Genomic DNA, 14,643 nt, shown 5'->3' with positions numbered 1-14,643 from the left:
AGCACAGGGGAGGCCATTTCTAGTGACATTTTACAACCCTACATCCAGTTCTGTGACGACTATCTAAAGTGACTGAGAAACATTTCTGTTGATTTCAAACAAGCAAAACAGCAATTTACAATCAACAAGCCACCAAACGCAGGTAGGCAGACACGTGAATACACCTGTACGACCTGTAGAGGACAGTCTGTTGGCTGCTACTGAGACACATCTTGGCTGATACTCTCTTCTTTATAAAATACAACTGTACACGAATCACAAACATCACCATTTTTTCAAAAAAATACCTACATATAAACACCATATACAAGAAGTTCACAAAGCAGAACCAGGTTTTAAAAAGGAGTCCTTCCTCTCTTTTCTTTCCTTATTTAGAAAAATAGACTAAAAAGACCCATCCTCCCAGGATATAAAATGCCCAAAGAAAGAGAGAAAAGAGCGATAGGTGGGGCTGTGCTGATATCTTCTCGCTGAGTGGTCAGGCTGCAGCGCAGGAGGAAGAGGTTCAGGGGATTGTGGTCCTATAGCGGCCGGTCTTTGTCCTGAGTTACTCGCTGTGTGTAGAAGAGGATGTAGGCCTGAGCGCGACACACCTCCTCCACTGAACACACGTTCAGCTTAGAGTCATTACAGTGAACCCAGAAGCCTGGAGGAGGAAACCAACAACAGATCAGCCTCATTTACTCATACGGGGCTTATAAAAGGGCATTCCGCCAATTTTACACCATGTCACAACTGATAGAAATAACAGAGAGAAAAAAAAACATTCAAATACTGATGCATCTCCATGGTAACAGCACAAGCTTCGAAGGATTTGATTCAGCCCCATCAAAAACCCACGTCAGTCAAATCCTCTTTACTCACCTCCCTCTGTGTTGTAGCAGTAGGAGGTGTAGTGGCCAGAACCGAAGCCCTTCCCATGATGCATCACCACAGCGGAGAGGTCGTAGAGGAAGTGCTTGGGGCGCGGCGAGCCCGCGGAGCTGGGGCTGCTGGGACTGGAGCAGGCCGCGCCTTTGGGCGAGGGCTCACGGCAGCAGTACGGCTCCATGTTGAGGAGCTGGTCGAAGCTGACGTGGACGCCGATCTTCTCCCGGTGGTTCCGCCCAGACCACCTGAGGACCAATCGCAAGACGGAGACACAGTGAGCCGATCGTTCCGTCAACATCATGAGAATCTAATTTTAGCCTCAGCTTGATTTAAAACCCCAAAGTTTGGAGGATTTTCTGTTTTTTCTTCAATCTTTCATCTGAAGCACGAGCATTAAAGTAACAGTTGGCTGCTGACACCATTTTATAGAGGTGTTGAATTACTACTATTTGCTTTTTATGTAACAGTTTACATCATTTTAAATTAATTTTCCCCTGATGGTGTACTTTTAGGACTGTCATCTTTCAGCTGATAAAAGCTACTTGGCTCTAATTTCTGGCAACAGGCTGTTTGACTTTGCTGACTCTCACTGACGAGGGAGTGCAGGGGAGTAGTGTTAGGGACAGATAAAACAAACGTTTAAAGTATTAATCACACAATTTATGTCACGTTTTCAGCTAATAACATGGCTCAGCTGGTAGAAGGCTCAAAAACAGCCCCCAGATAGTTAGTTAGCTGCTGTGTACAGTCGTGGATAAATGGATAAATAAAGATGAAAAGAGCAGAGTTGATTGGCTGACTGTGGTGTGGCATCATCATACCTGAAGCGTTTGAGGTGGAGCCGTAGGACCTGAGGCAGTTTGTGGACCATCAGCTGTTTTTGTGCTTCGGTCAGGAGGACTGATTTGGAGGAGGTCCGTCGTCGAGCAGCTGGAAACAACGAGGAGAGAGTTACACAAACGTTTCTGCGCCGATCAGCATGAAGAGGTTTCTGTTGCACAACGTCTGATCCGAGACTTTTATTTACCTAAATATATCTGACAAATTGAAGTAGCAGCTTTAGCCTACTTAATCCGACACAGCTTATGTTTCATGAGCCACTTGATCCAAATACTGAAGGTCTTGGTTCAAAACTATTCAGTTTGTGAGCTTGAATTATTGATGGAGGTTCTTCCCTACAACAGTACAGACACCGACTGCAAAGAGCGCACAAACCCAAACACACAAGTTTTATCAAGCTACTCTCAGATTTAACGTTAATCAGTGACAGCTGATATGACCTGCCACTGGTGACGTTTGTCATTTTAACTTGTGAAAGTGACGACTTAACTGAGAAGCTGAATGTTTTTGCTTAGAAGAAAGACAGAGGAGAGATTTGTTAGTGACGCGGCGCTGAACTGAAAAAGACTCTACTTACATTGGGGCATTTTGTTTAATAATAAGGGCAGCAGGGGGGCATTTTTTTTTGCATGGTAATACTGTATCAATACATGGACCACTAGATGGGAGTGGGTGTGTGATGAAAACTAGAAGCTTCCAGTTATTTGCCATTGTAGGACCAAAATGTAGGCTATTTCTTAAAATGAGGCCAGACCAGGACATGATGCACATCTTCTCTTACTCTCCTGTCTCTACTGTCTGCCTCAAAAACAGCTAAAATCCAACCCGAAAGTCAAAAAAGAGGAAACTTGGAAACTGCTTCAGCATACGGCAAGTTGACTAGTAACATAAAACTATACTGCCATAGTACAGTTTTTAGTGCTTTTAGCCGTAGTTTCCATGTACTATAGTCCAAACAGCCCACTGGTCTTTATGGTATTTCATCTCTGTTTCCTGTCATTCATCTTTTCTATCTTTCCAATGTAAAACTGAGCAGAAACCACAACAATACTACTACATTATTTCACCAACATGGCTGATAGTTTCTACGATTCCAGACAAGTATCAACATTTGCTTGATTTCTATGAACATCCAACATTCTGAGTAAACAGATTTAAATGAGAAGATCGCTGTCTCTTCAGCATCTACTCACAGTGAAAACAGATCCAAGACATGCTTAGACTAGCTTACTACAACAACTGGGATTAGAGAGGGAACAACTGAGCCACAGTCTGCATTTGTGATACATATCAATTCCAGATGTGAATGTGTTAGTATCAAAGTCGAGTCTCTGAGTGAAAGGATTAAGAGCGTGTGTGTTGACATGATTTAACTCACAGTTACAGTGGTCACAGGCGTAGATGTTTCCCTCCAGTGCTTCAGTCTCTGTGAACTTGGCCAGCATTTCCGTCAAATGGCACGAAGCCTGAGCAGCCGACTCCCTGCTATTACTGTGATACCGCTCGGGGAACTCAAGAGACAGATCCCAGAAAGGCTCCACAGTGTTGGAGCGGTGGTCGCAGGCCAGGCACGTCACCTGCACATGAGAGTGAGGAGAATAAAAACATATATTATATTACAAACATACTGTAATCTCATTCTAACGCTATTTGTAACCATCCCGTGTGCTGTTTTACCGTCTTCCTGAGGTCTCAAAATGACAAAAAATAAAATATAAAGTGGTAATTTGCTTTAATTTTCATGTGCAATACAAACTTTGACCTACAGCCTTTACATATAGTGATATCTGCCATTGTGAAAGAGTGCAAATGCAGTCTGAGTCAGTGCTGCAGTTAACAGCCACAGGGCCAAGATACCCAAAACCCCCTTACAGACACACAACTCCTCTATTCAGCAGGAGCAGGTGTCACAGTGTGTGCTCAGCCTCCACAAGTAGACGCTAATCTCTTGTCCTAACTCTCACACTCCCCAAGTCTCTCCACCATCAGTTACTTTCAGTGAAGCTGAATTTGTATATGGAGCTGCAACTTTTTCTACAATGCATCAATCATTTCGGTCATTTTTTTTCCAAAATAAAATGTCAAACATTTGCTGGTTCCAGCTTCTTAAGTGTGAGGATTTGCTGCTTATCTTTGTCATTTATGACAGTGAATGAAGAGTCTTTGGGTTTTTTCAGAATTTGCTGATATTTTAAAGGCTAAACAATTAATTTAATAATCATGAAAATAATCTGCAGAAAGCTGTACTACTCAGGATTAGGGCTGCAACTAACAATTATTTCCATTATCAATTCATTATTTAAGTCTATGAAATGTCAATAAATAGTAAGAGAAGCCCTTAAACTCAAGGTGACATCTTTACATGTCTTATTTTAACAGTCCCAGTTTAGTGTGATGAATGACAATGCAAAGCAATGAGTCGTCGACTCATGCTGGAGAACATAAATCCACATAATTTGCAGCATTTTTTTCACCCTTTTTGCTGAAACAGTCATTTCTACTCAGGATCAAAACAAAGTTCAATACTGAGTTAACATTAACGTAGTACAAGTTAGAAAGAAACCACCATGTCACCAGAAACTTGAAAGCACTCTACCTATAAAATACACTCAAAACTTTAGACTCATGCCAGCGGTGGAAGATTAACCTCCACTTAAGGATTTAAATTGTTTGTTGAATCCATCAGGGCTTGTTTAATCTGAGTTGTGACGCAGTGACACAGTTCAGTCAGAACTGATGATGGCTGCTGCGTTATCAATGCAGCCACAGTGTGTGGGCGGATGTAAGTGGGTTCATGTGTGCAGGCACCATGATGAGTGAGTCAGATGAAGCTTATGACTACTGCTGAGTTGGTTAATGTTTAAGTGAAAGGTAATTGTAGGTGTGTGTGTGTGTGTGGGGTACCTGACTGAGCAGCTGGCCATGGAAGATGGTGTTGACCACACTGAGCACCTGCTTGATGAGTCGTTTCTGTGTCTGTGGGACTCCTGCGGTGGTCGTGTGCTTGCCGGTGCTCTCCAGCTCGTGCTGCACCTTGTCCAGCAGCTCACACAGGAACTCCTGAGCGTCCTGCTGAGCGTAGCCCCTGAATGCCGGGATCAGCTGCCACACCGAGTGGAGCATGGCAAAAGGCGACACCAGCGCCCACTTGCCAGACCACATGACCTGGAACAAGGTGTGCAGCTCGTGGCAGAGAGAGATGTGTTTTGAGCTCGGCTCTTTGGGTTGGATCAGCTCCATGCTGCGGCCCCGCGAGGCCCCACCGCTCAGCCCGGCCCCAGAGCCCGAGCTGGCCTGGAATCCCTTCCTTTGGGTCAGGGGGGACTGGGACGAGGCCTTCCCCGCCAATTGGCCATGGACAGCGGATGCCAGCAGCTCTAGTGCCTGGGTGAGATCCAGGCGCAGAAAGCACTCCCTGAAGACGTGCAGGTGGCTCAGCACCTGCAGGATGGAGTTCATATAACAGGTGTTGCCTAAATTCCTCAGGCCTGTCACCCCAGGAGTGACTGTAGGACGCCGTTTGAAGGGTGAGCCACCCTGTTTGGTACTCTGCTTGCGGCGAACAGGGGTTTGGGTAGAGCGGGGGGTTGCTGAGGGTGTTTTGGGTTTAGATTTGGTGGTAGAGGAGCGGCTCCGGGATTTAGGAGTTGGTTGGACCTTTTTCGTGCGTGTGGATTTCTTGGGGGTGGCAGTGGCGGGGCTTTGAGTCCTCGGCCTGCGGGTGACAGAGGGGGGTGCAGGGGTTTTCGTTTTGTTGCGTGCCCTCTGAGACGGTGTTGTGACTGCCGCTTCTTTAACTCTCTGGCTCTTCCAACGTAGCCGGCGACTCTTCCTGAGAGGGGCGTTCTCCAGCTCCTCCTGTAGCTGCCTCTTTAGAGCTCGCCTCCTCTCTCTTGCCTCCCTTTTCTGCTCCTCCTCCTCCTCCCTCTTCCTCTCTTCTTCCTCCCTCTTCTTTCCACATTCAGTCAGTCCAAACCAGAAGCGGAAGACACGTCCCATAAGCGCCCTGCGCCGGTGCCAAAGTGCAGTAAACATCCTGTCCTCGTCCCTCAGCTGCAGCTCGCGGGCACCGGATGGCATGACAGCATCAGGGGCGGCGCTGGCAGAGCGCAGGGTGCGCCCACTGCGGGTGGTAACCTCATAACGCTGGCTCTGGATGGCGCTGAGCGTGCTGCGCAGCAGCTTCAGGTCTCCAGTGGCATTATCATTCAGGACGTAGTCATCACACAAATAACAAAAAACATAAAGTTCATTAACCTCCATCGCCAACGGGTGGCGCTGCTGCTGGAAATGCTGCAGAGCATGTTCCTCGATGTAGCGGCCGCACGCCACATGAGCACAGCCCAGGCAAGCCCATATGGATTCGGTGGTGTTGCAGTCCACACAGTGCCACTTCTGGGGGTTGAGGATGGAGTGGTCTGGGGCGAGCCGCAGCCGCCCCACATGCTTACACCTGTCCATTACACACGCCTGCCTGCCGAGCTGGCTGGCTGGCTGTGTCAGTCAATAACTGACCGTCTGTGTGTGAGTCTGTGTGGGTGTGTCAACGTTTCACACTGGCTTCATATCACCATGGTGACCATGGTGAGCTGAGAAATGGGACCCTCCCAGGGCATGGTTGTTTCTACAGGAAAGCGAGAGAACAGATCTGGTTAGTGAGGTCTGGTTAGATGAGGAGATGGATGACAGGGTTTCTGCATGTTTCAACAAGTTAAATTTTAGACTTTTTAAGACCACTTTAAGACCATTATGAATGCAATTTAAGACCTATTCTGTAAACTCCATGTTCCAGTGTGATCAAGAAAAACTGTTTCCCAAAAACACACAAAAGCGAGACTGAAGTTCATTTAACTTTATAAACGTTTTCCTAAATTCCTAATCCAATCAATTTAAAGGACCTGTGAAAATCACTTTACTAGAATTCAGATTACTGGATCTTATACTTTTTAAGGATCAACAGAAACCCCGGATTGAGAAAGCAGGTGCAGGACAATAGAACCTGTCCTTCAAACAGAGTTAATCAGATCTTAAAGTTGTAAATAATTAAATAATGTTATCTTGTGTTCATATTGTTTGACCATCTACCTTTACAGGCCAGCAATATAGTTTAAAAATTAGCATTTGGTGTATTTTTATATCATGACATCCTGTTCTTTTCCTGGAAACATATCAAACAACAATAAAATTATTATCTCAAAGCCACTACGCCTAACCTCCCATGTATGTTTTATGAGGCCATAGCTACACACAGTAAACTGTGGCAAAACGCCAAACGGCGAGCAAGCATCCTTTCCTAACATAAAACATGGGCGAACTGTAAAGTAACTATTTGATAAACATGATGGCTCTGAATGTTGCCAAGAATGTCAACTAAAAAAACAGAAAGGTGTGTATAGTATGTGGGCTGTTGAACTTGACAAATTTTGGAGCTTTTCCAGAGATAATAACTAAGAAATAGAAACTCTGACACAGTTACAATAGCCACAGCAATATATAAACTTATTTTCCTCAATTAAAACATTCTAGTGTAATGGGCAGTTGTACAGAAACTCCAAGATTTGCCTCCTGATGTAATCCCAGCCTCCAAGTGTGGGAGAGATCTTAAACAATGGGTTGTACTTCAGTTTACGGACAGAAGAACAACTAAACTCAACATAAGACCCAACAGTCAGTCTCCACTCAGCCTCCTCTGGCTTCTTTTCACATCCCTGGGGGTTGGTGTACGTCAGTCGAGAAAGTGGGGATCCTTGAGTGGGCTGAGCCCTATCAACCCCCCCACCGAGGTCAAAGAAGTAAGATTATCCAACAAAAGGGTGACCAAGGTTGCAAAGTGCTTCACCCTTTGTCTGGGTACATGACTACCTTTGCTGGGGAAATGAAAGAGTGGAAACCAAGGGGAGAAAATCGACTGATAGGAAAAAGGGAGGGAAAATCACAAGAGACTGGAACACAGGAAAGATGGGAGGACAAGGAAACATGGGGTTTCTAATGTCAGACATATATAATTTCCTTCTGCTGTATTATACCTTCTTTCCATGAAACTAGGGCTGCATAATTAATCAAAATATTGTCGAAAGTGCAAAATCCAAAGGAAAAATGTGATAAATCAGTATTATAATGAAGTACTATGGTGCTGCAGAGACAGCCTGGCTGACAAATCTTGTCCCCAAAATGTAAGAAAATATGCTTGTTTGGCATAGACCCCCCAAAAGTCATGTCATTTTCTTTTTTTTTTTTTAACTATTAAAATGACAATTGCGATTCAAAAATGATCGCCACTAATCAAGAATCATATCACAATATCTGTCAAAATAACTGCAATATGATTTGTTTTAAACTATATTGTGCAGCCCTACATTAAACACTTTTAAACAGTAAAACAAGCTCAAAGCATTCAGGTCAAAGTAGGTGTTTGTTTATCTGTTATTTTGTGGAAGTGGGCGTGTGTTTATTCAATAAGTGTTCATCAGATTGTGCTGCCTTGAGTGTGTGCAGCCGCTGTGATATAAATAAAACCTCACTGCTGTCAAGGATCCAAGACAGACCATGTTGAGTTGGTAACTAACTAACCTCAAGTCTTGCTGAGATTACTAAATTGTAGAGCATGAAACCCTTTGAAGGGACAGTTCACCCAAAAATCAAAAATATACATTTCCCTCTAACGTGTAGTGCTGGTTAAATAGTTTTTGTGCGATCTGCTGAGTTTTGGAGAACTAGATGGTGCACAAAGTGCCGAACAAAAAAAAATACAAAATCATGTCCTGGTTGCTCAAGATAATCCACATACCAAAAGCTTCATGTATTTTCTTTCTACTAAAATACATCCACCAACTGAATTGCCACACAGAAGGAAGTGTACATCTACTTATCGATGAGAGGCTCTGCTTGTGACAGCATAAGATGTTAACATTAATATTGTCCTGCTCGGCTGAGCTGTAACCTCAGGAGCAGATGTACACTTCCTTCTGCACTGTGATACAGTTTGTGGGTGCAGTTCGGGAGAAAGAAAATAGCTCCAACATGAAACTTTACACAAGAAGATCTGTGGGTTATCTTGAGTAACCAGGTCATGATCTCTGGAAAGAGACATCAGCTTTGTTTACATGGACAATATTTCTTCAGTCTGACTGAAATCTTTTTGATTGGAAATTACAACTTAGCTGTTTACATAGATGTTAAATAAAGCGATCCAATAAAATGTGTGTTTACATGCCTCAAAGCAATAATCAGAATGAGTTTTCTGACATGTGCAAACTGGTTCAGCTCGCTGTGAAGCATTCAGTTTGCTTGAAACATAACAGAAGAAGTAGTGGTTCTGGTTTGCCAACCACCAGTAAATACAGAAGAAGAAATATTTCTGCTCAGTAATTTTCAAGATGGTCCGACACATATCCTGGGAACATTATTAGCATCTTTAAATCTTACAAGGTTTCTAACAGATAAGTTGTATCCGCTACTGACTACTCCTGTCTTGCTACCACCATGTTTCTATGACTCCCGGAAAGTCACACATGACGCATCGCCTACCTCCATGAGAGGCAGACATGCACGGAAAAATATTTGAGAAACGATCAGCACTACAGGTAATAGGAAAAATGTGTGTTTTTGATCTGGGGGTAAACTGTCCCTTTGAGGTTGATTTTTCAGGTGGTGTCATGATGAGCAATAAAGATGTAGAATAACATGGCACTTATTCTGATGTCGTTCTAATCAGTGACTTCAGTGTCCACATCAGGACCTCACATTGGCTGTTTACATGCACACAATCTTACAGTTATTCCTACTAAGCTGTCTGCATGCCTGATGAAAATATTCCTCAAATATTCCTGTCTACATGTGGCTGTGCACACACTGATTATCTACACCTTTTTTCAGTCAAAATAGTATTTTTCTCCCTTTTTAATTCATTTAATCACCCTCTTGAAAAGATCAGCATCGAGGCATTTGTGCATATCTGAAAACACGTTTAAAACAACGTTCTCCCTCCAACCACAAATTTGGTATTTTCTTTAGTGCCCGATTCTCTACCCCAGTCCTGCAAACTGTTGGCTATTTGGTTTGTGTACAGCACACAGCAAAGAAGGTTGTGTCTCACAAACTGCTGTAAAAACCACAGCTGATACACATATTTTCAATTTGCTGTTTACATGACCAAAGTATGTTCCTAGAGCCAGAATAATACCAGCTTATACTGTCTTAATCAGCGTACGCTCCATTCAAAATAAGGCCTTATTCATAATATCCGACATAAACATGCTGTTTACATGAATGGAAAACTAATGTGAATGTAAACACGACTGACATGACTGACCACTGATGATTATCCATATTGTACACTACGTTACAGTATAATCATCACGGAACTTTGGGAACAAAACTGATGAATTTTTAGATAGGAAATGTGAGGGTTACGGTGGCGAAGAAAGCAAAGACTCTCGGGAGAGATGTTCAATAGTTTATAATGTCACCAAAGTTTTATCACCAAGTTAGCGCGCTTTGCCTGGTTTGTCCTTGTAACTCATGGTCTTAAGTGGCTGAACACCCCGAACGCGGGATAAATAAGCCGCAACAGACAACATCAGCTTATCCAGTCTTTCAACAAACTGTGCGACATAACAGCAAAATGAGACGCACAATAAAGATCGTCGAAACAGCACAACTTTAAAGTATCGTTACCTCCACAGCTAATATTAGCTAGCCTCTGTTAGCGTGTAATTGATACAGCTATGAGGAGGTCGTGACTAGAAGGGAACCCCAGACCGGTGAAAGAGCTCGCGAGAGTGATTATTTTAACCAATATCATGATCTTTCCCTAACCCCGGCCAAGTGTTTTTTTGTCATAAAATTTACCTAGAATTACACAACAGCGTACTCATACTGTAAAATATTACACATTGGAACAAAGTGTACAGTTTATAAACAACGCCTGCAAATCTCGCGAGAGTTTCGCAAGCAAGGGTTTCCTTCTAATCATGACCCTATGGGGAGCTGCGATTACAAAATATTGAGCTCAATCACAAAGACAACCCAAACCACTGAAAAACACTTTAAAAATAATTGTACGAAATAGCGTAAAATACAAGTAAAACGTGACGTTACACCAACAAGCGCCACACAGGGTAGCTCAACCGTTACTATTGTATGTATTCAAGAGATTAGTGAGCCCTAGCTGCCTTGCTAATATTAGCCTAGCATGCTAAGTTAGCTGCGATAATCCTAACAAGTTGGTGCGTTAGCCGGAGGTCAGCTCCCAGCGGCTGGCTCAGCTTTAAAACCGACCTGCCGGATGTGTTTAAACAAGAACAAACGCCTCATCGGCTACACTGTTAACACATTTATTATTAATGACTGTGTATGAAAAGAAAACAGCATACCGAGCCTCTCCTTCACGGCAGTAACTCCTCTGTTTCTAAAATCATCGCCATCTTGTCAGTCCCTGTCGCGTGGTGTTGGCTCGAGCGCGTCCTCGATACGTGACGTTGTTGTTGTTGTTGTTATTAATGATTATGGTGAGGAGGAGGATGGTCACTTATCTTATATTAAAACAATTTCTGTACAGCCAAAGTCGTAATACACTGCCATTTTACTGTTTTTTTTTTTACCTCCGTTTGGCATTAATATTTAAAATATCAAACTATTAGAAAATTAGTTTTATTGTACTTTAAGTGATTTACTAACGCGTCTTTGGTTTTCCTGTCAGTTTTGTAGTACTTTAGTGAGCCTGCATGTGATCTAAGTTGTGGTTTGATTATATATTGTGGCGCAGCGTCACTTTTCTGAAAACGATCAACAACTCAGATAAGGACTCATCATAAACCTCTGCTTTCCACTAATGAAATAGAAGTAGTGTGATTTTATACCACTAGAGGGAAGTGTTGCATCATTTACACTCGCGTTTTATCCCAATGGCGCTGTTGCTTCAAACACCATTGTCAAAGCAATATTTAACTCTAAAAAACTTATGAAAGCTAGCAGTTAATGCTGGTAACAATCTCGTCAGACCACAGCACACTTTTCCACTTTGCGTCAGTCCGTCTCAGAGGAGCTCAGGCCTCAGAGACGTCTGCAGCGTCTCTGGATGTTGTTGATATATGTCTTTGTCTTTGCATTTACAGATGCAGAAACAAACTGTGTTTACTGACAACCGTTTTCCAAAGTGTTCCTGAGTCCACGGAGAATACAAATATGAGGGTTTTTAATGCAGTGCTGCCTGAGGGGTCAAAGGTCACAGGGATTCAGTTGGTTTTTGGCAGTGCTCCTTCCATGCAGAGATTTCTCTGGATTCTCTGAATCTTTTAATGATCTTATGGATTGTAGATGCTGAAATCCCTAAATTCCTGCAGTTTTATGCTAAGACATGTTATTCTTAAACTGCTGGACTATTTGCTGTTTCACAAAGTCATGAACCTCATCCCATCCACGCTTGTGAAGGACTGAGACTTTCGAGGATGCCCCTTTAATACCCACTCATGATACCGTCACCTGTGAACAATCAGCCTCTTTACCTGTTGAATGTTACAAAAAGGTGTTTTCTGGGAATGCCACAACTTTTCCAGTCTTTTGTTGCCCCCGTTTCACTTTTTTGAAACGTGTTGCTGACATCAAATCCAGAATGAATGTATAAATACAATAAAGTTTTTCAGTTTGAACTTTAAATATCTTCTCTTTGTGCTGTATTCAACCGAATATAGGTGGAAAATGATATGTAAATTTGTTTTTATTTACATTTTACACGATGAACATTTTTGGGTTTGGGGTTGTACAAACTTGTCATAATATACTTGTGCAAATGGCGCTGTAAACATGGCAGTGAAAGAAGTGAGCTGCACGGAGCTGCGAGTGGCATTTAAATATGGCAGCTGTGCAAAGAGAGCTGCATTGAACTGTGCAAAAGCAGCATTTTTTTCAGGTTGGTATTGCTACTTATTCTTAAATAAAAGATGTGAATACTGTTGCCTGTAGCCCTGAACAGCCCGTTCTATTCCATTTACATGGATCACTCGTGTGTATGCATAATGTTTTTGTCCTTTGGCCCTGTGGTTGTACTGTCAGGAGGTATGTTAACGTCTTATGCACCGGTGTGAGATGCAGGTGTAGCCCTTCATGCTGGTTAATGGGGGCTGGTGGCAATCACCATGTAGATCCTATCAGTGTAAGCCAATGTTTTTTGTTTTTTTTTAATATAAGAGAACAACACTTTACTGTCTGCTGTGAAGATTTAAAGGAATAATTCACTCAAAAATGAAAATTCAGTCATTATCTACTCACCCTCATGCTGACTGAAGGTCAGGTTTAGTTTTTTAGTCCACAAAAGGAAAACAGCGCTGCAGTTTTCAGACGTAAAAAGCAATAGAATAAAAATTGGAGCCACGTTCACGTGCACATGCACACTGTCTGAACTGTGTGTGGCGTGACGGTGTGCAAACAGCATGCTGGGACTTTAGGGGGTTTGGATTATGCCAGACAAGCATATGGAGGCATTTTTGTGTTTTTTTCCCCAGTTGTTTTTACCTTCAATCGACACAAGGGTGAGTAGGTAATGACTGAGTTTTCATTTTTGGGTGAACTATCCCTTTAAGTCTCCATCAACCAACGCTACAGGGAAAAATATAATTACTGTAAGTGCTGTTATTATAAGACACTGTGAATCCGTGTATAAATATTACAGTAATTGTCCCATTAGGTAAACATGTCGATGAGGGAAGCTGACTCTCATTGAGGAAATTGTGCCTGAAGGAGGATTTTTAATCTGAACACACGCATGTGAAGAATCCCTCTCATGTACTGATTAGCGGGGAACTGATCCATACAAGCCTTCTTAACCCCCACTGCACAGGACCAGTGTGGTAATATGTGTGTGTTTTCATGCGAGTGTGTGTGTGTGTGTCAGTGGAGCAGAGGTTTTGTGTGTGAGAGAGATTAAGGGGCGTTTGTGAGTGACTTAAAGAAAGAGGTATGTGTTGATGTGCCATGCGATGCCTGTGAATCACCTCTAATGTTTTTCTCCCTCTATGTCCCCGGGCCTGCACCGCCGTCATGTCCACACATGCTAACTCTCCCTCCCTCCCTGTCCTCTTTTCATCTGTACTCTCATAAACACACATTTTTCTGTCACTATACTTCCGAGGACCCTTAACATTGAATTTAAAAAAAATCGCTTTGGCACCTCTTTGGGCTCATTGTTTTGCTTTTGCGGTATATTTAAGGTTTGGCTCAGTGTCCGTTTTCTCGTGAATCCTTGTTTTCATCAAACAAGCCGATGAAATCCAGTGCACAGTACCTGCCCAGCATCAAATAGTAAACAGATAACGTAAGGTAGAGGCCAAATATCCACATATTTTCCCCTCAGGAGTCGGTGGAGATTGAAACTTAGATACAATTTCAGGGAATATTAGATTTACACCTGTCAGGTGTCCAGAAAATGACTCATATGGGATGAAAATGTTGTTCTTGTGAGTGAGCAGGTGTTATTTATCGGGATGTTAGCTGTAGTGAAGAGAAGTTTCCCGCCCCGTAGTTGTCAAAAGTAAGTTTATGCAGCTTTAAAGTTTGTAATGTGGGCTGATTATAGTCACTTATTTTTTGTAATCTGATAATGTAAATGACATGTAATCTGTTACTACTCAACTTTTTATTCTACTATGAAAAAAAGTTATTTTCTCAGTTTTTTTTTAATTTTATTATTTTAGTTTGTTATTTCTTGTAAAACAATAAAGAAAATATTGATGACTCACTCTGCGATCAGCGGTGAATAGATTATTTGTACAAAAGCATTTCTATATGACCTGAACAAAAACTTTAACTTTAACGTTTGCTGGTGTAAACAGCTGATGTCGGGAAGCTCTTCCCACTGGCACCCAAGGTTATGTTTAGGGCAGCAACAACAAGGTTTTGTTTTGAATACATTTGAAAACGTGCTTGCATGACTGAGGA

The 14,643-nt window shown here is 42.5% G+C and overlaps 1 protein-coding gene across 1 annotated transcript; it reads right to left on the bottom strand.

Moving 5' to 3' along the window:
- Positions 1–222: 222 nt before the first annotated feature.
- On the bottom strand, positions 223–11,206 carry usp44 (ubiquitin specific peptidase 44). Its single transcript, XM_084711252.1, has 6 exons — positions 11,085–11,206; positions 4,615–6,334; positions 3,089–3,287; positions 1,692–1,800; positions 865–1,115; positions 223–646 (listed from the first exon to the last, which is right to left on the bottom strand). The coding sequence occupies exons 2-6, from the start codon at positions 6,169–6,171 to the stop codon at positions 522–524; spliced, it is 2,241 nt and encodes a 746-aa protein (XP_084567378.1). The 5' UTR covers positions 6,172–6,334; positions 11,085–11,206; the 3' UTR covers positions 223–521.
- Positions 11,207–14,643: the final 3,437 nt, after the last annotated feature.

The sequence above is a fragment of the Lutjanus erythropterus genome, chromosome 22 (genome assembly GCF_056507025.1).
Source record: "Lutjanus erythropterus isolate fLutEry1 chromosome 22, fLutEry1.hap2, whole genome shotgun sequence".
NCBI lineage: Eukaryota > Metazoa > Chordata > Actinopteri > Lutjaniformes > Lutjanidae > Lutjanus > Lutjanus erythropterus.
This window is presented reverse-complemented; position numbering and strand designations above follow the sequence as displayed.

What these genes read in the sequence shown, in the direction of transcription:
- usp44 (XM_084711252.1), bottom strand. Translation starts at nt 6,171, where the DNA reads ATGGACAGGTGTAAGCATGTGGGGCGGCTGCGGCTCGCCCCAGACCAC. An exon ending in ATGGCCAGCTGCTCAGTCAG is followed by an intron (nt 3,288 to 4,614) that starts GTACCCCACACA and finishes TCTCATGTGCAG; the next exon opens with GTGACGTGCCTGGCCTGCGA. An exon ending in CTCCACCTCAAACGCTTCAG is followed by an intron (nt 1,116 to 1,691) that starts GTATGATGATGC and finishes ATTGGTCCTCAG; the next exon opens with GTGGTCTGGGCGGAACCACC.